The 25,667-nt window shown below is 41.4% G+C and overlaps 1 protein-coding gene and 1 long non-coding RNA gene across 3 annotated transcripts; both read right to left on the bottom strand.

Moving 5' to 3' along the window:
• Window positions 1-13: 13 nt before the first annotated feature.
• LOC104582542 lies at window positions 14-2,744 on the bottom strand. Of its 2 annotated transcripts, none has more exons than XR_730300.3 (4): window positions 2,221-2,744; window positions 1,955-2,134; window positions 1,787-1,849; window positions 14-394 (listed from the first exon to the last, which is right to left on the bottom strand). It is a non-coding gene; the product is annotated as an uncharacterized LOC104582542 (long non-coding RNA). The 2 variants fall into 2 exon arrangements; XR_730301.3 differs by having other exon boundaries at window positions 1,955-2,072; window positions 2,221-2,739.
• A 4,888-nt stretch (window positions 2,745-7,632) lies between these two features.
• Window positions 7,633-24,201, bottom strand: LOC100826125 (DNA gyrase subunit B, chloroplastic/mitochondrial). The gene is made up of 21 exons (XM_003566791.4): window positions 23,962-24,201; window positions 23,727-23,856; window positions 22,902-22,982; window positions 22,690-22,803; window positions 20,826-20,882; window positions 20,367-20,468; window positions 18,754-18,904; window positions 18,586-18,662; window positions 17,319-17,426; window positions 16,446-16,516; window positions 14,394-14,535; window positions 13,629-13,727; window positions 13,386-13,514; window positions 13,068-13,182; window positions 12,639-12,706; window positions 10,740-10,853; window positions 10,561-10,677; window positions 9,422-9,475; window positions 9,227-9,332; window positions 8,083-8,213; window positions 7,633-7,998 (listed from the first exon to the last, which is right to left on the bottom strand). The coding sequence occupies exons 1-21, from the start codon at window positions 24,096-24,098 to the stop codon at window positions 7,930-7,932; spliced, it is 2,172 nt and encodes a 723-aa protein (XP_003566839.1). The 5' UTR covers window positions 24,099-24,201; the 3' UTR covers window positions 7,633-7,929.
• Between the last annotated feature and the right edge of the window lie 1,466 nt (window positions 24,202-25,667).

The raw sequence follows: 25,667 nt of genomic DNA, 5'->3' as shown, positions 1-25,667 counted from the left end.
TCTTTTTCGTCTATTTATTTTTCAACTGGTCCATTTTTTCCAACAAGAAACATAGAAGCAGAAATTCATACATCGTATAGTTACACACACATCTATACAACAACAACACTATCGCTACCTCTAACAAAACCACAATAGCGTCTTCCAAGTTCCAAATCCGTAAAAAATTTAGCCTTTAAAGCTAAAAATTGAAGCACCACTTTATCAGACATCATGAGGTCGAATTTACAAGTTTACAAATGAGCATGTTTGTGGAGGCAAACGGCTTTGAACTCTTTGTTGCCACAAAAATCTTCTTCATCTCAATCACCTCCACTACCATGTTGTCAAGGTTGTCAATCTAGCTTGCCTCCTAGAGTCATTGATTGGCCACTGATGCCTAGCTTGTATTGACCTAACAAGACAGGAACATCACTTCTTTGGCACAAACGCTGATCGATTGCTGCTCATGTTCAGAAATGCATATGGAAACATATATTTCTCACTATTAATAACAATAAATGATGAAGACACAGAGAAATGAACTATGTAAATAGCTACCATGTTCTTTCCAAACAATTGCGAAGTTCTTTACAAACAATTGCCGGGTTCTGTGTGAAAAATTGCCAGGTTGTTTAGAGCATGTACAATGCAAGATGCTTAGCCATGTGCTTAGAAAAATTAACCCTTTTTTAAAGCACTGGTGCTAGGAAGATGCCTAAGTTGGCACCTGTTCTATACGAATAGGCATTGATGCTTAAGATGATGCTTGGTTTATTTTCGTAAGCACCCATTTAAGCACCTTGCATTGTAGATGCTTTATGAATCAAATTCTTTACAAAAAAATTGACAGGTTTTTCCGAACAACCGCCAGGTTATCTACAAACAGTTGCCAGGTTCCTTAGAAACAATTGCCAGATTGATTAGAAACAAATAATTGCCAGGTTTGTTACAAACAATTGCCAGTTGATTAGAAACACATTGCCAGGTTCTTTAGAAACAATTGCTAGATTTTCTACAATCAATTCACAGGTTGTTCAGAAAACAAATTGCCAGGTTCTTTACAAAGAGTTGCCAGTTTATTTAAAAAAACAAATTGCTAGATTTTCCACAAATAATTGTCAGGTTCTTTGTAAACAAATGCCAGGTTCTATAAAAACATTTGCCAAGTTATTTAGAAAACAAATTGCCAGGTTGTTTACAAACGAGTTCTTCACAAACGACTACCGTGTTTTCTGATATATCCACGAGTTTTTTCCGCTATAGCAGCCAGGTTCTTTCCCAACACCAACCATGTTATTTCCAATTAGCTACCGGGTTTCAAACACATGCCATGTTATTTCCGGATAGCTACCAAGTTCTTTCCAAACTAGCTACCAGTTTTTTTTTCAAATAACTTCAAGGTTGTTTACAAAATCCAAGGTTCTTTACAAACAACTAGTACCAAGTTGTTCAGAATATGACAATGAATAAACATACAAGGCTATCATATCATATAAAGCAGCCAAAAAGTTTTAAGAGTTCTTTTGAAACAACTACCATGTTTTCCTATATATCCACCAGGTTTTCCAAAAAATACAGATACCAAGTTTTCTGCTATAGCTATCAGATTCTTTCCAAACACTTGCCAGATTCTTTCCAAGTAGCTACCGGCTGTTTGGGTTAGGTTACCAGGTTACCATGATCAGGAGTTCCTCTCATGAAAAAAATGTATAGATATCGATTCATCGAACATTTGAGCATTGCGTGAATTGCATCAAACCTAGTCAGCACAAAATAACCATGGGAGAGATGGTGGGAAGCTAACCTCAACATCATGACGATTTCAGATCAAAATGGCTTGCCGGACAACAAGGGGACCCAGCTTTGGCTAATCAAGAGAACATGGGGATCACACAATACTTGAAGGTACAGTTTCAGCAAGGAACATGGGGGAACGAAATCAAAAAGGAAAATCACTGTCATAGATACATACGGGAGATGGCGGATGAGGAGGGTGCAGTGCAGACGAGAGTGCCTTAGCTGACCCCGAGGCGTCCATGATGGCGAAGAAGGCCGCCAGGCCGAGGAGGCACCGACCGCCGGTCCTTGCCCTGCACGCGCTTGTGCGACGCCAGATTAAGGCACAACCTTGGCGGGCCTGAGGCCGAACACGCTGGAGTGTACAAGAGGGGGAGACGCGTGGGGAGCTGCACGGCAGGAGGAGGAGTGGGTGGACTGCGAGGTGACGAAGAGACATACCTGCGAAGGGGCGGAGATGGCGGCGGCGGCGGTAGGCCACCTCGTCTTGCTCTCGCGAGAATCCTCCACTGCCTTCTCTGCTGCCGCTGCAGCCGTGCCGTGCTCCACAGCCACAGCCCGCACCTGCTCCGCCCCTGCGCCGCGCCTGCGCCCTTCTCCTCCGCCACTCCGGCCGCGCCGTGCTCCGCCGCCCGTCCGCACACTCCTCCGCCGCCTGCCCGCGCACTCCTCCGCCCCCGCGGCCCGCGCCGTGCTCCGCCGCCCGCCCGCGCACTCCTCCGCCCCCGCTGCCCGGGCCGGCTCCGCCCCTCCGCCCGCGCACTATTCCGCCCCTCCGCCGGCTGATTTTGGAGGCCAAGGTTGCGCCCTGCTCGGCTGCTCCACAGCCCTAGCGGCTGATTTTGGAGGTCAATCTTGAGGAGAATGGGAGAGACAGGGAGAGACGGAGAGGGGATTCGGGAGAGAGAGAACGACCGGTAAGAAGAGAAAAGGAGTAGGGGATCAGGAGGATCGGATGGACGACAGCGCGCCGTACCGTAAGACAGGTGGCGTTCCCCACTCGGAATCTCCGATATATCACAGGCTGATGACTCATGTCACGTACCATTCTTTTATCATATATCAGTATATATATTATATACGGATGACATGAACCAATATATCAATGATACATACCATCCACATATCATACACCAGTAAATATACCATTCATATGTCATGTACCAATAAAAAATATATGCCAGATTTTCAAACTTGCTCTGAAATATACCATTCGCATATCATATACGAATGACACATACCATTCATATATCATCAACCATAGACCAATGACACATATCACATACCATTTCTTTACCATATATCAATAAATATATCATACACCGATGACATATATCATACATCAGTAAAAATACCATTCATATGACATGTACAATAAAAATATATGCTAGATTTTCAAACTTGCTCAGAAATTTCTGAAACTTTTACTGAAGGTAGATTTTCTCATCTTAAGACCACCCTCAAATTCTCAAAAAATTGTGAGTTTGTTTGGACCATTAAATAATTTGTACAAGAAACAAAATATGTTAGTTAAAAAATACAAAAGTCCAATCCCAATCCCATTCATTCTGTTCCCTGCTGATCACGTGGAGGGGTGGGGCTTGCTTAGCACGTGGAGGGCTCACTGGCTCTAGCAGGTGCCGGTACATACCGGCACCGCTAGAATCGCCGTTTTGGACAACAACTCCTACTTTGCAGTCCCTTGACCTGCGGAATGCAGCCATGCCTTTTTTATACGTTAGATGATGCTCTGCTAGTGAAACCGTGTTAAAACAAAGGGATCGCATAGCGCGCGACGGTCGCGCGTTAGAGTGCCCGCGCGACTGCTTGCATTGCATGGCTCCATACAGCGCGTTAGGATGCCGATGGCCGCATGGAGCACAAAACAGCTGGCGTATGCATCGATTCATGGTTTAAAAGTAGTACTTACTCCGTTCCATAATTCTTGTCTCAAATTTGTCAAAAATGAATGTATCTATTCCTAAAAAGTGTCTAGATACATGTAAGATTTTGACAAGAATTATGGAACGGAGAGAGTAGTGATTAATGGACCTGATGATACATGATTTAGCCTACCGCATCCGCTTTAAACTCAGCGCATGCGAACACCAGCCCATGCCGCGTCGGCCGGTCCATTCCTCGTCGGGTCTGCCAACGACAATCCCACATCTTTAGTTTCTTCTAATTCCGAATACACTGACAGAGACACGCAAGTATATGGACCACGACACTTCATGAGTTCAAAATAGACTTGAAAAGTTTTGAAAAACGTAAAGTATTTGTGACTGTTGTTCTCAAACCAACTTATACTTATGACATGTAAACTAGACGTTTCGGTCATTCTACCACCCGCAAATAGCTACCGCCTATTTACTACAAATGCCACCCCAGGAACACAAGTAACCGTAGCGGTCGATTTCGGTCGGTCCCAGATCTCCAACACTCCAAATTGAGCTACCACCTCCGTTCAGAACAACACACAAAATCCTTATTTCCTTGCCGACCCTAATAAACAGAAATTGTCACCCCTAATATTAAAAAAATGACATTCCAAATGATCACAAATTACCATCCCTACCGCACATAAATTGCCAACCGAAATAAACACAAAAAACTATATGCATCCATTTCGGTCAAAATCTACCACCGCATCCCGCATCTTCTGCACTCCAAATCGACACCTAAACTCAAAACGACCCCGTACAAACCCTATATCCTTGTCTCACATAATAAACATAAGTTGTCACCCTTGATGAACAAATTTCAACACTTAATGTACTAATTGCCACCGGTACGACAAATTGACACCACCGTTGTGAGTACAGATTGCCACCCGTAATGAACAAAAATTGCCACCCCCGTCGTGAATAAAAATTGCCACCCGTAATGAACAAAAATTGCCACCCCCGTCGTGAATAAAAATTGCCACCCGTAATGAACAAAAATTGCCCCCCCGTCGTAAATACAAATTGCCACCCGAAATGAACAAAAATTGACACCCCCGTCGTGAATACAAATTGCCACCCGTTATGAACAAAAATAACCACGCACATCAATTTCAATACAAATCTACTATCCACCACCGCATTCCGTATTTTCTCCACTCCAAATCTCACTGCCACCTTCATTCAAAACCACCTCACACAAAAGTGCCACCCCAAAAAAACACAAAATTGCCATCCGGCCCCTTAGTGAACACAAATTGCCGCCTGCAATGGACACAAATAACTAGATTCATCCATTTAAGCCACAATAATCCACGCACCAAAGCATCCTACATCTCATCCACTACAAAATCAAGCTACCGCCTTCATTCAAAATGACGGCACACAAATCATATATCCATGTCTCTCTGAATGAATACAATTGCCAACCATGATGAACATGAATTGTCACTCGTAATGAACACAAATTGCGCTCAAATGTCGGTGGGAGAGCAGCGTTGGTTCGCCCATGAACGCCGAACAGGATGAACAAGCAAGCATGACGCCTATGGATACTGCGGCATCAACGGCTACTGCTCGTGGCGACGACTCATGGTGGTTGCAGGGCAGAGCTCGGCGGGGCAGCGCGCGTCGCGGCAGCTAGGGGAGAGCGCGCGGCGGGCCGGCGGGCCGGGGCAGAGAGCCCACGACGGCGAGGGCAGAGCGCCGGGCGGTGGCCGGGGCAGCGCGCGGCAAGGGCAGAGCTCGGTGGGGCGGCGTGCTGGGGCAGAGCTCGCACGACTGTGGGGGGCAGAGCGCACAGCGGCTGGGGCAGAGCTCGGCTGGGCGGCGTGCTGGGCAGAGCGCGCACGGCGGCAGGGGCAGAGCGTGCGGCGGCGGTGGCCGGGGCAGCACGCGGCGACGGCGGGGGCAGAGCTCGTGGGGCAACGCGCGGCCACGGCTAGGTCAGAGCACGGGGCGGGGCAGAGTGCGCGGCCGCTGCTGGGGCAGAGCGCACAGCGCGTGGGGAGACAGCAACTCGAGCACGCGTCATGCAGGGCAAAGCGTGCGCCGTCGCGCTGGGAGACGGCTGAGCGAACGTGAGTTCATTATAATTCCCGTAAAACAAATGCATGAATAGATGATTAAAATCAATTAAAATTAATGGAGAAATATTTAAAGTCCTGTTTTATATTTAAAAACAATAAAACTAAGAGTATGTGACAGGATATGTATATAAAGAGAAAATATATCCAAGAAAAGAAGACACAATCCAATTGGTGAGTAAATGAAAAAAGGACATACTTTCTCCGTCCAACAAAAAATGTCTCAAGTTAGTCAAAATTTGGATATATTTAGACATGATTTAGTATATAGGCATTCAAATTTAGTCAAAGATAAGACATCTTTTGTTGGATGGAGGAAGTACATTATTTTGACAAGGTGACATTGTTTGCTTGACAATGTGGTGGAACGCTCCTCGTGGGTAGACCAAACCTACTAAAAAAACATCGTTGTGTCTATATTGTCAAATTGTATGGTGATCTTCACTATAAGACCGGGCGTAGAGGCATGCTTTACGTTTTAACCTTCGTGCATTGGTGCCCCACGTATTAAGATAGAATTGAGCGAAAACTTAATTTCACCAACCGAGATGTCAAAACATGAACCAAGCTCTGTCTCTTTGGAGAATGTTTGGTTCAGGACTGGGATCTCGGTTATATTTTCATATAAACTGTTTTGCGTAAATTGCAAGTGCGGTCCTAATAGTATTCAGGAGGTGCCAAGTTAGTCTTATAATTACCTAAATTACATATCGGTACCTTCGGTGATCAACTTAATGAAAAATTATGATTCAAATGCGCAGTTTATTAATTTTAAAACTAATTTGACACCTTTTCATTAATACTAGAAGCGCGGGCCTCGTGACCCCAAATTACGCATGCAGCTGGCCTTTGCCCTTTGGTCGCCAGAGACGATGCAGCATGGCATCTATTCATGAATGCATCAGGACGTATCCACAGCTTTGTTCATCCCCTCTTCGTAGGCTCATCTTCCCGCTATTACGGGCCTCGGGGAGTGTGGATAATATTTGCTCCGTCTCATATTAAGTGACTTTTTATTAACTATATCTGTACGTTTTTTAGGCATAGATACATCAATATTTAGATTTGTCATTTAATATGGTACGAAAAGAGTACGAGGGTACGTCATCGTATCGTGCATAGTTACCGGCCAGTGCCCAATGGCCTCAACCAAACGAAATTCTCCTTATTAGGTCGAACGGTGACTGACACGATGGTCAAACTAAGAACCGAGAATCTAACGTACAGATCTTTACTCCGTACGAATCCATCTTGGCACCCCCTGCTACCTCTAGGGCATCAACAACACAATTACAAGAACGTTCACAATACTGACAATCAGCCATTCCAGTAGCTTGAAACCATTTTTTAACACTCCTAAAAGGTCCAAAAAAAGTGAGCCAACATGTTATTCTCTCATTTCTGTAACCGTTGTGTTCAATACCGCTGTCACTCAAACCATAGGGGCCGTCATATTCATTTGGTTGAAGCGGGCAGGACTTGATGCTTGTTAACTGCCGACTTTGGTCGAGTTGGATAAACCCGCTTAATCAACCCCACAAACCTGTTCATGTAAAACATCGAGAAGGAAACGAGCCAAGATGCCTAGTTGACAGTTCTTTGCCTTGTGGCGCAACACTGCTGCCATTCGTCCACGCATCCGGTTTGGCATTCCACTTTGACGAGTTGTCAAACGATTCCATACCGTCGGCTCGATTAGTAGGAATCCAGGCATGCAGCTATCAGACCAGTCACAGGCATCCTCTAGTCTCGTGTGATGGAACCGAGTACTACTGTACTAAATTAGCGAGTCCCACGCAAAAGCATTGACAGACTACGATAGATCAGCAAATTAGCTTGAAGTTGGCCGCTAAATCAATGAAGTGGCGTCACCTTTCCCGTTGAGTCAAAGTGAGTTTGTACAACGTGGCCACATGTGAGCGCACCATTCTTGTTAGAGGTACCAGGGGATTGGCTCTAACAAGAATGTTTCTCCCTTCTAGCCCAGATTTGCTGCTACATTAGCACCAAAAATGTTACGCATGGAATTGTAGTTCGCTAAGCTTGTACACGCAGGATGGGTCACAATAGCAGTGGTGATCTTCTATATCATAGACAATGGTCAGCCTTGTTTGACGCTCTCAAATGTCAAGATGTTCTAGGTTGACCATGCCTGCGGCCTTCTGGATCAGTTCCTTCCTATAATCAACCTGGAATAAAAAGTTGTGGTGTCAGAGATACATGGTGTAAACTCACAATTCGAAGAGTACTCAAAGAACTTGTCTGTTGCTTACCCGAGAACCCATAAGAGATGAGAACACAACATTTGCCTCAGCAGCATCTTCTACCGTCAGCTGCTTCAACAGCCTCCTCGCAGGGTCCATTGTCGTTTCCCATAATTGTACAGGCATCATCTCACCCAAACCTATTTAGTAACCAGGAGAGAAAGATACACAGTAAACATCTACCATCAGAACAAGAGAACGCATAATTCTTCCAGCTGTAAAAGAGGTAGGATATGCATGTTAGCTGATGTATGCAATACATTCTCTAGGATTGCACAGCTGTTAAGAACCAACTTTGGTACCCAGCAAACCTTGTTTCACAAGAATGCCAACATTATGTTTTCAGAAATAATGCCAACAGTTTTTACTCCCTCTGTTTGGGTTTATAAGGCTCCTATTGAAGTTTGTGCCACACTTTGACCAACAATTATTCAAATTATATTTAATATATGTATATGAAAGTTATACCATTAGAAAGAGTTTTTCGATACGAATCCAACAATATATATTTTGTACCGCAATAATATCATATTACTAATGTAATTTTTGGTCAAAGTTTGGCATAAAAATTCCACGTGGGCCTTATAAACCCAAGCCGAGGGGGTATCTTATAAGCGCTATATCTCAGACCACATGCACCCAGGACAAACCAGGTATGACAAGCTTAAGTAGGTATGAAAGGTGTGCGCTGTACGTAAGAGATGCAAGAGAGGAATGAACTGGGCAAAAGAGATTGAGTCCCCACAGATGATGGGCTAAAGTGGAGATCAAGGTAGGTATTTCGACAAGAATGAGAAGCTTCCGGCAGTAAAAATGGGGAGTTCATGCATTTTTGAAAAAAATATTGTGCATACAAATGCCGACGCGAAAACTGGAAACATTAGGAAATGATAACGAAAAAAAGATGAATACTAATTGAGTCACAAATCATAGATAATAGGTTGGAGGATAACCAACCACATAATAGAGTTCATAATTGTCGGCAATAGGTCTGAGAAATAGCTTTTTCAATTTTAGCAAGGTGATATGTAGACAGATGGGATTAGTTAAATCAAAAGAACAAAAAATGACCATTAGTGTTGCCTGAATACAGAAAGGTATCATGGTGTTCTTATGGTTGCTCGTTTGTTGGATGGGTTCAAATGATATATACCTTTGAACCTTTGGGTATTATAAGAAGCATTTGTTGGGAAAGTGTTAACTAGCTCTTTTAGATCCGCCTCATCATAGCAGTAGTGTGCTTGCTTCCCACGCTCAATCTAACACAAAACAAGAAATATCAACTACAAACTTAAGATCAACGATTTATTCAAATATTTAAGTGATAGTGTTGTGGTCACAATCAAACCTTGTAAAGAGGGGGTACACCAACATAGATGCAACCTTCATCAAATAGCGCTCTCTGCAAACACAGCATGAGAAAGCAAAGCCATTTAGTTTAGTGATCATATTACAAGAAAGAAATCTGCCATAATATTATAGTATGGACAGTTTTGGTAGTTCAATATAATAAGCATGTAAATAAAACTGGTAATGAAGCAGGCCCAAATCTAACCATCATAACCATACCAACTGGCACATCGCCATGAACAGATAAACCTCAACTGCGCTTTATTTTATGCAACCCATGACCAGACCCATTTACAGACCAGTTATGGGGCCTTTGGACTTTACTGCCATGGGAGGAGTCTAATCAGGGGCGAAGCTGGCTGGGAGAACCAACGGTGTCATCTATACTGCATCGGTGTCATTTTTTACAAATAAATAGTGACCTTCACTAATTTACAAGGGATTTGCATCAAATCACTGGTGTCAAGTGACACCAGTGCTACAACGTTAGCTCCGCCCCTGAGTCTAATAAATGATAAATGTCTATCCTAAGAAGCAACGGTACCAATATGGTAATATGGACTCATTCCTGAGCCCATTGTCACCCAAATCTCAGCCCCAAATGTTCCAGCCCATAGCAACCATCAGGTTTGAGTGCCTCAGAGTTTCATATCAACCTGATTCAGCCATATGTACCCAAACCACATTTCTTTCTCATTTCAGCCCATATCCAACACTGGCCAGATCAAACCCCATTTTTCATCTTATTGATATTGAGTCCAATACATTAACAAGCCCAGTTCTGCAAGATTTGAAAGTGGAAACACAAGTACAAGCAGGCAGTAACTCATTGGCAGATGGGCATGCAGCCTAATGATGAGTTTGAGGGTGTTGGTTCCCACACACGGATTCAACCGCTAGGATCAACAGGGTGTGCCGTATTTACACAAAGTACAGATATGCTCATATGCACGTGTGTTCAGTGGTAATGTGTGTACCCACGGTACGTGAGGTTCTATGCCTCCGCAAAATTGTGCATTGTATCGTGAATGGGTTGTGCAACTGTGCATCATTCACGTTACTCTAATGCAGGACCTCCGACAGTTAACAGACGAGCTATATCTACAGCTTGCATCATATAATGAAGAGTAGAGCTACCTGATATCTAAAGAAGAAAGTGAGTAGTAGAGTCCGGATATGTGCACCATCTACATCAGCATCTGTCAATATAATTATCTTGTGATACCGAAGAGCTTCCTTCTTAAAATCCTCACCCTGAAAGGATTATATTAGAGATTAAATGCCAATGGTTCTGTTTAGGACAAAACAATACCCACCTTCACTCCTAATCCAAGACCAAGAATAAGATTTTGGATCTCTTCGTTTTTGTACATGGCTGCTTCATCCCTCCTTTCGATGTTGAGAATTTTGCCTCTCAGAGGCAAAATGGCCTGCGCCCAGTTTTGTATGCAAGGTTAGATATATACTCCCTCCGTTCCTAAATACTTGTCGTGGTTTTAGTGAAATTGTTCACTAAAACCAAATTTCACTAAAACCACGACAAGTATTTAGGATCGGAGGGAGTATATTTTTAGCTTATCGGGCAGAGGTTTATGAATTTGAAACAATAAGTTCGTTATAAATAATGTTCTTGATTAGCTCCAGAGCATCATTAATCCACATGCTAGACACAGACTCTGCCAACCTGGCAAGAGTGTGAACTATTACAAGATCTACTGACATGAAAACCCTGACTAGGAGTTAGATTTGATTGGTTCCATCTCACGTTTCAAAGTTAGGGTATCCCTATGTGCATACCAACCAAACGCATACTACTCTAGCACTATGTCGTCAATTACTGCCACATGATAAATACTAGCCTTTTACTCCCAATATAAACATTTCTGAATGCAACATTTAGCTGCAAGGATTGTGAAGTAAAAAGGCAAACAATAGCAACTCTGAAAGGAGAAGATAATTTCAAGAATACCGATTCATCAACAACAAAATAGAACATCGTTTTTGCTACATAACTGCTCAAGCGAAGCACATATTTACAGCTCAGTGTTTAAAAACCACCATTAATGGTCCTAGTCGACCAATGCATAATGCATCCAATGTTCTTTCGAGCGAGGGCTTATTAATTTATTATGGAATGTAACTTTTAATACACAGCTATCCATCTGTGCCATATTGCTTGGAGTTGAGGACATGTTATTCCATCCTTTGAAAACATAGACTGATGTGTTGGAAAATTATTTTTATGAAAACACAGGAAATTTGAAGATTGGCATAAGTGCATCTCCATGGGTGAACCCCCATTTGTCCATTTGGGGGTTTTCCGGACAAAAGAAGGTGGACTAAAATACCATGCCATTTCACTATTTTTTATTCTATTTTGCACATACATATATGATTTGAACATTATTAACCGTTCGGGGAAGAGAGAAGAGAAATGGAAAGAAAAGAGTGGAGCAAAAGAAAAATGGGGACAAATTGATGACGGGGCAGACAAAAGGTGAACCCCATTTCACTCCCAAATTTGGAGAAGACTAGCTAAATACCCATGTTTACTACGGATAATACAAATTAAACTACTTGTGAGAGATAAATTAGACTAAAAAACTACTCTCTCCGATCCATAATAAGTGTCGGACATTTAGTACAAAGTTGTACTAATTTTGTACTAAATGCCGCGACACTTATTATGGATTGGAGGGAGTATGAAATATTAGCGGTAAGCTAGTAATAATATCTCCAACTCTGGTGGAAAACGTCATTACCATCTCAGTTATTGCAGTAGATTTGTTTGCGTTAGAAAGAAATGAAGGGTTTTTTACCATAGAGAGGTGACGGACCGCCGTCACCAATTGGCTCTTTTATAAGAGTAAAAATAAGAGTAAAGAAATGGGGAAGGTGGGCAGTTTTGGACAAATGGGTTTGGTGGTCCTCATTGGATCGCACTATTTGTCATGAACCCCTAAATGGACAAAAGTGGACAAATGGGGAGGAAAAGGGGATGCCCATAATATCTGTTTGTCCTCATTGGATCGCAATATCTGTATCAGCTGTTCTATAAGAATTAGTCATATAAAACTGCTTTGAAATTTTGCAATGCCCGCAAAGATCCATTACTCCTAACTTCACCTGGAATCTTGCAATGCTTTTGGAGATAGAGCTGTTGAATATGTGTAACTTATCACTAGATTGACTAGATAGCAAAGAAAACACTATACCTGGAATTTCCTATCCCGGCCTTGCTTAGCACTACCTCCAGCTGAATCACCTTCAACTATGAAAATTTCTGAATTCATTGTGATAAGCAAAAGTCAAAGCCTCAAAATAAGATAGGTAATAATTTATAAGAAAAAACATATAACTGGAACTAACAAAAACTTCCTGTGAAAAGAAGAATGCAACAATAGGTGTATAACAGTCGCAATTAGAAGGTCAAACCAAATGACACTAAAAAAATAAATGAAGTGAAGCTATTTATGATGCTTCCCGTGAAAAGAAGAATGCAACAATAGATATATTATTATACTCCCTCCGTCCCGAAATAAGTGAAGTGGATTTTTATACTATACAAATCCACGTCACTTATTTCGGTACAGAGGGAGTACAAAATATGATGCAAGAGTTTCCCAGCACAAGTGGCAACTCACCTGACTCTGCAGGATTAGAAGATGCGCAGTCAGCTAGCTTCCCAGGAAGTGAAGAAGATTTTAAGACGCTTTTTGTCCTCACTAACTCTCTAGCCCGCTTGGCTGCCAATGCAGCCTGAAACAGAAAAATATGACATACGCTGCATCAGAATCCCAATAAAGGAGCTCTTGGACAGATTCTTGATACAGTAATGAATAGGATAAGACACACTTTTCTCCTATCCTTCTACTCAATAACTTCCAAAATATACATGATAGCCTGGATCTTGACTATTCAGGAGAATAGATGAATCATTTCAGGCATGGCAAAGACTGTACCTTGAGCGCATTAAGGGACTTTGATAGGATTGAATCTAAAACATCTGGATGTAACTCTAAGTATTCGGTTAAATTTTCTTGAACAGATTGTTCAACTATTTTTCGAACTTCTGGATTTCCCAACCTCGTCTGTAAGAGAAAGAAACAAAAATTGACCATCAGGAGAAAATAAACAAATGATATGTATGGCATCAATCATCTGGCATATTTTTTTGAATTCCATGGAAGGTAGCATTATAAAACCTTTGTCTGCCCTTCAAACTCTGGATTAGGGACCTTCACTGCAATAATGCATGTCATTCCTTCTCTTACATGCTCCCCACTCAAGCTAATATCTTTATCCTACGATAAGCACCATCTGTTTAGACAAATCTCTGAACAAATTACAGATCCAGTTTATCCAAGTAAGCAACTGAGCATCAAAAGTGCAGACTGAAAGGAACTTTATGATAAAATACAGCAGTTGCTACAGTCTTTATCAACAAAACTTTAACAGAATGGTTTTAAGTAATCAGTCTGGAGTTACAAATATGAAATAAGGTGGCATTTACCAGGGAAGAACAAAATAAATAGTACTCCCTCCTTCCAAATATATAAGGCCAAAAGTCATTTCTATGCCAAACTTTGGCCGGCTATTAGATAAATAATATTTGGCATATCTATACACAAGTTAAACCATTAGAAAATATTTTTCAACACGAATCCAATGATATCACTTTTACATCATACTAACCTCATACTACTAGTCTAATAGTTGGTGTAAGTTTGACATGAAATTCCGTATTAGCCTTATATATTTGGACGGACAGAGTATGTAAGCAGGCTAGAGTTGTGAATATGAAATTAGGTGGAATTTATCAGTTATAACAGAATGGTCTTAAGTAAGAAGTCCTTACCAAACAAACCTTAATAGAATAGCTTAAGTAAGCAGGCTAAAGCTGTGAATATGAAATAAGTAAAGCATGTTAGTTGCGAATATGAAATAAGGTGGCATTTCTCAATTATAACCTTAATAGCCTTCGAATTCTTTGCAAAGCTATTAACTGTTCTTGTCAAGGAAGTCTTCAGCCCCTCGATATGAGTACCACCATCAATTGTACGGATACTGTTGGCATATCCTAATACTGTATCAGAGTAGGAATCAGAGCACCTGTAAATTGTGGCACTTGATTGTTTCAGAAAAAAGGCATAAGATTATCCTCTATAAAGGGAGAATAAAAGAGGAATTCAAAACTGCGCAAATGGAGGCATAAGATTATCCTCTATAAAGGGAGAAGAAATTGGTCACAAGAATTTGGCAAAGATATGAGCCTGTGACAGGAGGGGCAGGCTGCTAAGAAAGTGTGGTGTGCCAAAACTGTGGCAATGAAACAAACAGTAGCCACAAACAGCTGCCAGCCTGCCACACATGTGGCAAACTTTTCCTACATACAGCTATGATTCAAATATGCAGCTGCCCAACTGGTTGGTCCTGCACGCACTGTCCAACGCAGGTGCATCCCCAAGGTGCTGGGTTCAAATCCGATCTACCAAGTACGACGAATATATTTCTGCTACGGTTGGTGTTCTTCCCGTTAAACTGGTCAGCTGTTTTCCCAAAAAAACCACAGAGAACCGCTATTCTGACTGCGGTTTGTTAGGTTTTCAAAGTTCGGCTGCGCCAGCAGTCTTTAGTCAGAACAAGACAAGACCTCAGGCTGGTTCCAGTTTTTTCTTCGACCGTCCGTCCCGTCCGGTTTTTTAAACTATGCTGTAGTCTAGAAGATGGCAGAAGAGCTGCAACCTGGTCCACCCACCAACCTCAAGGCTCCATCGTATTATTAAATTACCGAAATTTTTGAGGAATCGTGCATCCCCTATACATATCGGTGCTACATAGGTTGTTGGCAGTGAACCAAACACTAGCCTGCCTAATTTTCTCAGCCAAGTTGTGGTAAACTTTTGCCTCCAGCCAAACACACCATATACATAAAGAGGTCTGAAAAAATTAAATTGTGCCAACCGAGTCACAAACCTGATATCTCGACTGTGATACCATACTGAGTTACAAGCACCAACCAGTTCTCTCAAAATCTCTAGTTGATGTGGGGGCAACGGGGGAGCCAAAAAAGAAAAAATGCCAACGGGTCTCAAACTTGAGATCTCTTGACTGTGATACCATATTGAGTTACAAGCACCGACCAGTTCCTCAAAAGCTTCAATGTTATTTAACATATGGAGCTACACATTGATTGTGTCCCCCAAAAATTATTGTTTGGTATTTATTTATAATCATTAAATGTTTAATGCAGGTGGTAATGTGAAATCACAGCATCTGGTCCATCATGGCAATAGATAGCAAAAATATATTGTTCCTATAGCGGGCTATCAGGCAAGCTATGCTACATTTTATGGTATACTATAATATTCTTTACTGTTCGGAATAAGATGTATATGTAACGAGCTAAACTACCACTTGAGTATGTGTTGATCGTGGTGATAATGAATTTAGAATACCACGCACAAGAAATAAAAATTGTTATTAATTTAAAATATAAAAATGTTAACAGAAAATTGTCTAAACAAGATACTCCATCCGATCCATAATAAGTGTCTCAGATTTTGTACTAAGTATTAACTTAGTGCAAATTTGTACTAACTCTGAGACACTTATTATGGATCGGAGGGAGTACAATTTAAAATATAAATATGTTAACAGAAAATAGTCTAAACAGAATACAAACAATGTTTAACAATTCAAATGGAATTGACGATAGTGATTAGTGAAAACGTTACGACTTCGAGGTAAACCAAAATTTGGTGGAAAATTTTCAGGAAGACACAGCCATTCATTTTGGAACCTAATACTCCCTGCGACGGCGCAGATGGGTCGGAGGGAGTAGTATAAACTATAAAACACAGTATCAGAAACTTAAAAGAATCAGATGTATAACTATAAACTAGACAAGACAGACTACAAACTAGCAATATCTTCAATCAGATAAACCCTCACTAACACATGTCCAAACAGAACATGGGAGGAACAAGATGCAGGATATAAGCCAACGAACTACAGTTTACCATTGGAGTGAGACATCAACAATTATTCCATCCAATTCCTTTCTGAACGCTATTGGATCATGAAGGGGTTTCTAAGAAAGAAAGCATACACAGAAATAGTGTTAGGGTTGTTCCTGGATAACAATATACTAGTTTGCAGCTTGTTATATGCAGCAGAAGTAGACTCCAATCTGACATCTTAGTAATACTATCATGTACATTATTGGCCTTACTTCGGGATCAGCTGACCTTTGTCTCTTCAGAGGAATAATAAGACAACTGTGTGATAGGAGAATGTAACCACCAAAAGTATCAATACTTTAATAATTTATAAATTTTCACAAATAGAATGCAGACATGAGTTCAGTCTATGCATGTCTGATCAAATTTCAACTCACGACACTTCGTCCAAGAAACCTAGCATAGTTTCTGAACTAGCAACAGGACAGACCCAAGCTGGTCAACACAAATATTGGATGGGTCCAACAAATAGTGTTACTATTAAATGTCTGTCGATACAAGTATTATATGGAGCATGATCATGTACTCCCTCCGTCCAACAAAAGATGTCTTAAGTTTGTCAAAATTTGGATGTATCTAGACATGACTTAGTGTATATATGCATTCAAATTTGGTCAAAGTTGAGACATCCTTTGTTGGACGGAGGGAGTATTTTTTTTAGTTACCTATTCATACGACGATAAAGGATTAAAGCTGACCCTTAATATTCTCATGAGTCACTCGAAAAGATTTTAGCTAGGTCGATTGCAAAATGTAGGCAGAGGCACTATTATGACTAGAGGGTACATCAAATAGCATACATAAACAGTTTGGTATGTCTGGTAATCTTAGCCGGATTGGAACGGCATGAAACATATAGCTTCCAGGGCAAACCTTGTCAGTATTCAACCATGCAACATATTCAACCAGGCCACCAGCATAACAGTATTCATTGTGTAGAACCTCTGCATCATCTTCTTCCTTGGTCAACGTTATTGTCAGCTGTTATTGGAAGTAGAGTAGAAAACAATGTGAAATTAACCAGAGGTCTGCCTTTTTTTTTTGTGGACCAATAGCTTTTGTAAATATCACAAGAAAGTTGTACATGGAAATCAACATTAAAGAAGGAGATGGTAAAAATGCACATAAGATATTGATATTACAAGCCAAACTGACCAATTGCAATCTGCAACCTTGTAGAATTGAAATGGACACATGAGAATCTAACAGAAAATCAGAGAGTGCTACACGTAAAACTGACATAACAGAAATTTAAATCAACTCAAATACATGTAGAACATTCAGAGAGAACGGCAAACATAATGTTCACCGAGGTGTACAAAATACATTTGATTTTAGCAGTTGGTCAAAATTTAACTCAAGAATCAACAGTATTTCATTTTCTTTCTTTCTAATCTCCAACTAAGGATGGTACATCCTCTTTGTCTCCAACTAAAGACTCCATGAAGCAGAATTCTTCCTTAGCAGAAGGACAACTATAATATATTACTGTCACAAGTCTTGACTGTCAATAGAAACAGGAAGTGAAGCATATCCTTGATAGAACATTACAAATAGATGTTTCTTTCTAATCTTGCTAGAAAGAAAAGGATAAAGAAATATGTTCACCTATAAGACAATACTAGAGTCTACCTAACACGGCAAGCTACTCCAATAATCCAACAAACAAGGTGTGTTCGCCCGGCAAGAGCAATCATGATCCATGAATCAGCTAGGATATGAACAAACGAAATAATCATAATCCTGTAACAGCTCGTTTGGCTCGCATCGTTTGGGCCTGGAATTATGGAATTCATTTTGGATTCCGGGAAACAACTTGTTTGTCTGGCATAGAATTGGGTACAGGAATTGAACCTCAAACCATGGAATCATACCTATACCTAATCCCAATTCCGTTCTAAAAGGCATCATTTCTCTGGAATCATCTCTCATTCTACAAAACCATGTGGCAGACAAACATGATTTTTGGATCCAGGATCAAAATTCAACCAAATAAAATCCTATCCAACATTTGATTTCGTTTCATTTCTACCAAATGAAATGAAATGAAATGAGGGGTACCAAACCAGCTGTAATATCTTTGGGAACTAGCAAGAGAGTGCAGAAGAAAGGAATGACTCAAGTTGAAGTATTACCATACCTCAGGATTGAGAAATGCAAGTTCCCGGATCCGACTAGAGATTGTATTGAAGTCAAAGCCAATTGTGGTGGTAAATACTACATCAAAAACAATAATTAAGCAGTGGAGCAACATAACATAACCAGCAATACTTAGACCAGAATACTGTTTGTAAACACAGAATCATACTATCTTTGTCAGGCCAAAATCTGATGCATGTGCCTTGGCGAGTACTTGATTCACCATACACTGTGGTACTACTTAACGTTGTCAGTGGTTTTCCACGCGAATAGCTTTGTCGGTATTCCTTTCCATCACGATAAACAGTAACATCCAGTGCCTGACATCATAGTATTGTGATAAAGAAAATTAGTTGCACATCAATTGCAGAACCATAGGAGATACATATACAAAATTGTCACTGTAATAGAGATTTTTATTTCCATATTACACCAGTATGATGGGGCCATGGTTCAGGCCATGGTAATCAAGCAGCTAGGCTACTATGTACTGCAATTTTGTATTTTACAGACAAGCTATTTACAACTACTCATGCTTACTAGTAGCATCAGTGTAATTCATTTTTATTCAACAATGAGTAATACTAGATCACATTATAAAAGAGGAGCTTTCCATCTACCTACTAGCAAGGATGGCAGGATTTCAGGGTTTTTGTGCAAGGGGCAATTCACTTATACTCCCTCTGATCCTAAATTCTTGACTCAAATTTGCCCAAACATGAATGTATCTATTCTTAAAAAGCGTCTAGATACATGTAATATTTCGACAACAATTTAGGATCGGAGGGAGTATTATATTTGTATATATTGGGTACAGTTTTTTTCAATCACATTTTGATTTTCACATCCACGATGAAAATAGGGGGGAAATTAGCCTCAGAGGGCAAATTGAGGATCTTATTTGCAGCAAAACAACAAAAAATTGCAAGAGACGGGGTGCTACTCCAAACCCCTGCTGGATCTACTCATATTTGGGAATGTGACTGCCCAGTCGCAGTGGGTCGAGAGCCACGTACAATTTACACGTATATAGAAAAATGTGGCAGCTCTGTCTCCAGATGCAATTAGATGAATAAGGGCTTGAAGGGAGGATGGCAGTGGAGCTTAAACAGCAACAAGGTGAAAGCTTGACCGCCCAGATGCTGCTGCCTCAAGCACCATTAGAATTCCTTGCCGCAGCACACATCAACTGCCTTGCCGGGACATGTGTGTCATCGTCAGAGCTCGCATGGTCGCTCAACCTACCCCGGACTAGCCAGAAGATCATGTTTGCAATTATTATTTTTGCATAGAACCATTAGAGCTTGAGCATGGCGGCCACTTGTGTTTGAACATGGGTTGTCAGCTGTCGCCAAGGATGGTGCTTGCTCGCCCTGAATGGCTGCCATAACAGAGATTTATTGACACATGTACTGATGTACCACCATACAGATCCATCTATTATTGCCGCGAAGGGTTTATTTCACAAGGGGATCCCATATGCCTACAAAAAGCCCCTGTAGGATGTTTTTTCCTGAGAATAATACTTCTGCTACCCAAACAAGCCCTAAAGGAAAGTTCTAAAAAGCATATATACAAAATTTACCAATTATGTTTTGTCTGGACTCCGGGGTAGGAATGTTATTAAACTAAATCCATGGAATGCCCGTATTCATAGAAAAAGAAAATATGAAAAAGCTTGGCTACCAGATTTATCTTCTAGCCAATGAATCATGATTTTGTTTTGCGCAGAAAGAACTAAGATCTACGATCCATATAGTAAACAAAGGTGAAAACAAGAACCTCTGATAAAGCATTAACAACTGATAAGCCAACACCATGCAGCCCTCCAGCAACACTGTAGCTACTTGTTGAGCCCCCAAATTTGCCACCCGCATGCATTAACTGCACGATAAAAAAATTGTAAGATAGATAATGGAAGTTGTTGAACATTTATACATGTCAATTGTTGACTACAAAAGAGTTTGACTACAAAAGAGAACTCTAGGGTTCACACATGGACAAAAATCTTACAAGGTCACATGATGCACATGACAATAGAAATATAGTCAACCGTTGTAATAGCACACAAGCCTCAGGATTAAGGTATTTTCTTGTCTCAAAACCGAAATAACCGCAGAAGTACCAACATTCTCATTCCCAGAAAATGACATTAATAGATAAGTCAAGTTTACTGGGATTAAGATCAATATGGTTGAAATGCAATAAACAGCCTTATCAAACAGTAAGAGTTAACAATACCGTTAAGACAGTCTCCACGCATGATTTCTTCGTCTGGGGGTGTATATCTGTCGGGATCTGCAATATGCCCAGATTTTAGCAGTAACTAGGTGATTCCCCGCGCGTTGCGGCGGGCAATTTTAATGCACATATGGGCATGATGTTAGGAACAAATGATAATTTTATGATTAGATGCAAAAGAAATATGAATACACAGGCCACACAGCTTTATCAACCATAACATATATGCAGCAAAAAGTAGAAGTAATTTTAATGTACATAAAAACTTCGGGGAAACCGAAAAGAGAAGCTTCATGAATCTGAATATTCAAAGTTCTTAGAAAGATCGACATACATATCATGAAAATATGTGTAGTTGGTGAATTATCTATAATCTCTATCAAGTTGATCTTTATATACAACGTGAAGTTGAAAAAAAATTCGAGGCTAATTTGTTGGATCGTCAAACAGGCCATCAAAATGAATTGCTAGTGGGGCTGCAACATATGATATGTATGGTGATATAGACATTTTGCATGTACATGATTTGTATTGGTAAAAAACAACATGATCATGTGGACATTTTGCATGTTATGCTTAGTGGAGATCAACTTGATGATGTGGACACCTTGCATGTTGAGCTTGCAAACATTAATGACACTTAGTGGGGATCGAGTTTATAGAGATTATAGATGCTATAAAAACAACAAACAAGAAGATAATGTACCAGCAGACACAGGACAAACTAAGCAGACCAATCAAACCCTTCTCATCATCCTACTGGACTATTGTTTGATTATGCACCGGATCTGTGAGTGGATGTGTGTATTGTGGACTCCATAAAACAACACTAAAACACTATTGGTGGCATATACAGCATACTGTGTCAAGTTGCAACATGCATGTGGAAGTTCATCCAAGAGTCCAGGACAAATTGTCGGACAATGATAGTAGTGGCAGGAAATTGAGACCAGCAGCGGCAGGAAAATATGTTCCAAAGAGATAGCCATGGGCCAGAAACATATTCGTAGAGGGAGAGCTGCTGGTGCAAGCATCATCCAGGAGTGCAAGTAGGAGTTATAAGTCAAGAGGAGTCCAGTTAGAATTAGAAGTCAATTAGTTGCGCAGTTAATAATCCATGTAAATTAGAGAGTTTGAATACATTGAAAAATCCAGCATATTAGTTAAACGATATATCGATAACAGAAGTATGGATTATAATTGTTGAGGTGACTGATAATCCATATTTCTCTAAATTCTCTATCCCACCACAGCTACCCATCTCCTATAGTCAGTCTACTTGAAGTCATCGCCATCCGACCTATTATCTCACAGCAGTATGAAAATGTGGTTGCACAGATTACTTTGTGTGCAACTTTCTTTTGTTCATTTCATTGATGAATTGCTTGACTCGTCAGATATATATACTAACAGCAAAATACATCTCTCAAGTAAATATGATAAAAAAAGGCTCCGTTGACATTTGTTAATCGACAAGTAGGATTACTCACTATAATACTACCTCTGTTCCTAAATGTAAGATGTTCTAGCTTTGCCCTAAGTTAAACTTACTAAAGTTTGACCAAACTTGTAGAAGAATGCACTAATATTTACAATATCAAATAAGTATAATACGAAAATATATATCATGACGGATTTAACAAAACTAATTTGGAGTTCTAGATGTTGGAAGATTACTATAAACTTGGTCAAACATTAAGAAGTTTGACTTAGGACAAAGCTAGAACATCTTATATTTAGGAACGGAGGGAGTAGTAACTATTACAGCAGCAGGAAACATGAAATTCATAAGTCACATGATTCAGAAAATATGTAAAAGAATTGAACGTTTAGGAGGCCTTCCATGGATCTTAGAACTGCATACCCCACGGCCATTATCTGTTACACTAACTGAATTGTCATCATGAAGGACTACATTGATCTTGGTAGCATAGCCTGCTTGAGCTTCATCCACAGCATTATCCAATATTTCATAAACCTAGGATACGCCAAATCAAAATATGATCAGGCAAGAAACAAAATGGGACATCAAATAGCGCAGTAAAATGAACGCATGATATGTTGCATCCGACATACCAGATGATGCAATCCCCGTGGTCCTGTGCTTCCGATGTACATACCAGGTCTTTTGCGAACTCCATCTAATGCTTCTAAGACCTACAAAATGAGAATCTCAAGCTAAAGAACAATTCGTTCAAGAAATAATAGTTAATGATGTCACACGGAAGCTTATAACTTACCTGTATGAAATCCACAATACCAAAGCAGATAAAAGTATGAACCATTTACATGATGTGAAAAATTACACACGGCTTCCAGTCAAAACAATCTGTTTCGGCTTTAAGTAGGATATAGACCCAAAAAAGACCCCATAATAAAAAGGTGGCATGGCATCACTCTCTTGACTAATACGGGAGCACTATTACCTCCAGTTAACAAATGAGAACACAGGACCTCAAAATAATATACATAACACTGGAATGTGATTCCACATAATCTGGAGAAAACAATGATAAAAACATGTGTGTAGGATGCAAAAGCTGCTTGGAACTGATTAAGTCGCTTCTGCCGTGCCTAACTCTTACAGACTCACGGGCGCTTGCACTCCCTCAAGTCTCCTCACTGCCCGAGTCTCCCCAATTATGCACACAACATTTAAAATCTGAGACAGATATCCAATTACGTACTTGCACGCGCTTGCACAGTTGCACTCCTTCAAGTGCCAAGTCTCCCTCACTAGCCGTCTCTCCCAAATTATGCATACGTCATTTAAAACCCGAGACAGATATTCCAGTTTACTTGCACGGGAACTCCAACTTAACCCCTGGGTCTGACCGAGGCGTCGGGTGGATGTGGGAGGGGACCAGGTAAAGGCTGCAAGGAGCGGCACACGAGAATCACCTGGACGTTTGCGGCAGTATACTCCCCCGACGCCGGCTTCTCCTGCATCGCCTCGGACGCCGCCGTCGAGGCCATAAAAGCCCTCACGGAGACCCCATTCCGCCTCGGGGCCGCCGCCGCCGCCACAACCCTAAAAGGCGAAAACACACGCCGAAAACACAACTAAATAAGCACCCAAACCGCTCCAGCGAGAGATACTGCCTTACCTTACCGAGAGGCGTGGAAGGAAGGATACCTGGGTCTGAAGAGGGGTCGGGCGGAGGTGGAGGGGACCGGGAGCAATCGGGAGGTGGGGGCGGCGGTCGAGAGGAGGCGGCGGAGGAGGAAACGGAGGTGGGGAAGGGGAGGCGACGGCCGGAGGAGGAGCGCCATTGGTGGCGGCGAGCTCGCGCCGTGTCGGCCTCTTTGCTCCTGCTTGGCTTGGGCTGCTGCTGCGCTTGCTTGTGGTGGAGGAAATGGGATGAGGCGACGCAGGGCTCGAGGGTTTTAGGAGGAAGGAACGGGTCGGGTTTCAGAAGAGGAGGGCTTTTCGAAAACGAGCAAAAGAAGGAGGAAAATAATGTTCTAGTGGGCCTGTTCTATTGGGCTCTCGTGGATTCGGTCTGGCCCCAGACAAATTGGTCTTCTCTACAGAAATGGTTTTGGGTCAGGCTGGTTCGAGTTTGGGATCCAATTTGACCAAGCTCGGTTACTCTGAACACGGGAGAGAGATAACCAGTTCTCAAAGAAAAAAAGAGTGAGAGAGCAATACAAACGGTCATGGAACCAAAGTGGAAGACGAGTAAAATCTAGTTACATATTAAACTTTGTGAAACGGTAGAAAACAGGAGTGAATACCAATGAAACAGAGACCTGAATCCGACGTGATAGATCAAACCGTCTTGATGGTTTTAGTCCGGTGCTGTTGTGAAACACAGTCGGGTTAAACAGATGGTGGCTTGAACCTTCAAGCCTACTACTCTATGTGTCTCTCACACCTTGCGTGAAAAAATTGTCGTACCAATGTCTCCCATCTCGATCTCAAAAAAAATAGCCACAACCGGATGTTGCTCCGCACCCATCCACCAGTTCGGAGTCATACGTTGCACCACGTTCTTGCCACCTATAAGGCTATAACTCCCCCGCAATTTCTTTCCAACAAAGATTCATGTAAATCATTGTGACCTTCCGTCTCTGCCTCCACCTCTAACATGTGCTTTAGTCTGCGGCGAGAATAAAAATAGAGAGAGAGATGCACATCAGCACATGCACATGTGTTAAAAAAACTTGACATGCAAAGGGGTAAGCCACTCCCAGACATTTGCATTAAGAAGAAGACATTCTCAAGTAGGTCTAGAAAACCCTGAACCCCTACCCACACCATACATAACGGCACCGAAACCCGTGTGAGAACGGGCGGTCTTAGGTCTGTGCTTAAGGCGTGGGGCAGACGAGATGATTTTATAACCCAGCCTGAAATTCGCTCCCACGGGGAGTCAAACTCGGGACCTATTAGATGGGCTGGCTGGGGAACGAAGGAGGCATGTAGGCTGGGGGTGCCGAACAACTAGTTTCTTCATCTTGCTCTTTTCTCTCCACTACCTAGACTGTCGCACTCCGCCATCATTAACTGCTACTCTCTCCTCTGCAGCCTTCGCCGCTGCGGCGAAGGTTGCTTCGCCATGCTCTTTTCTTTCCGTTGTATGGACTCTCACACCTCTGCCGCCATTAACTGTCACTCTCTCTTCCGTGGCCTATGCTGCCGCGGTCAACCATCTCCCGCCCATAGTATGAAATCCCCAATAAGTATATAAATCTGTGCAAAAAAATGACTTTAATATTTCTCACCCCATGAATCATTTTTTGAATATATCACTACAAATTCCGGCAGCAAAGCGCGGGGTATTGTCTAGTTATATACAAAACTGAAGAATGATGCTTTATAGGTGTATAAATAGAAGT

The sequence above is a fragment of the Brachypodium distachyon genome, chromosome 2 (genome assembly GCF_000005505.3).
Source record: "Brachypodium distachyon strain Bd21 chromosome 2, Brachypodium_distachyon_v3.0, whole genome shotgun sequence".
NCBI classification, from domain to species: domain Eukaryota; kingdom Viridiplantae; phylum Streptophyta; class Magnoliopsida; order Poales; family Poaceae; genus Brachypodium; species Brachypodium distachyon.
Note: the sequence above shows the minus strand (reverse complement) of the source record. Positions and strands in the feature narration are given on the sequence as shown.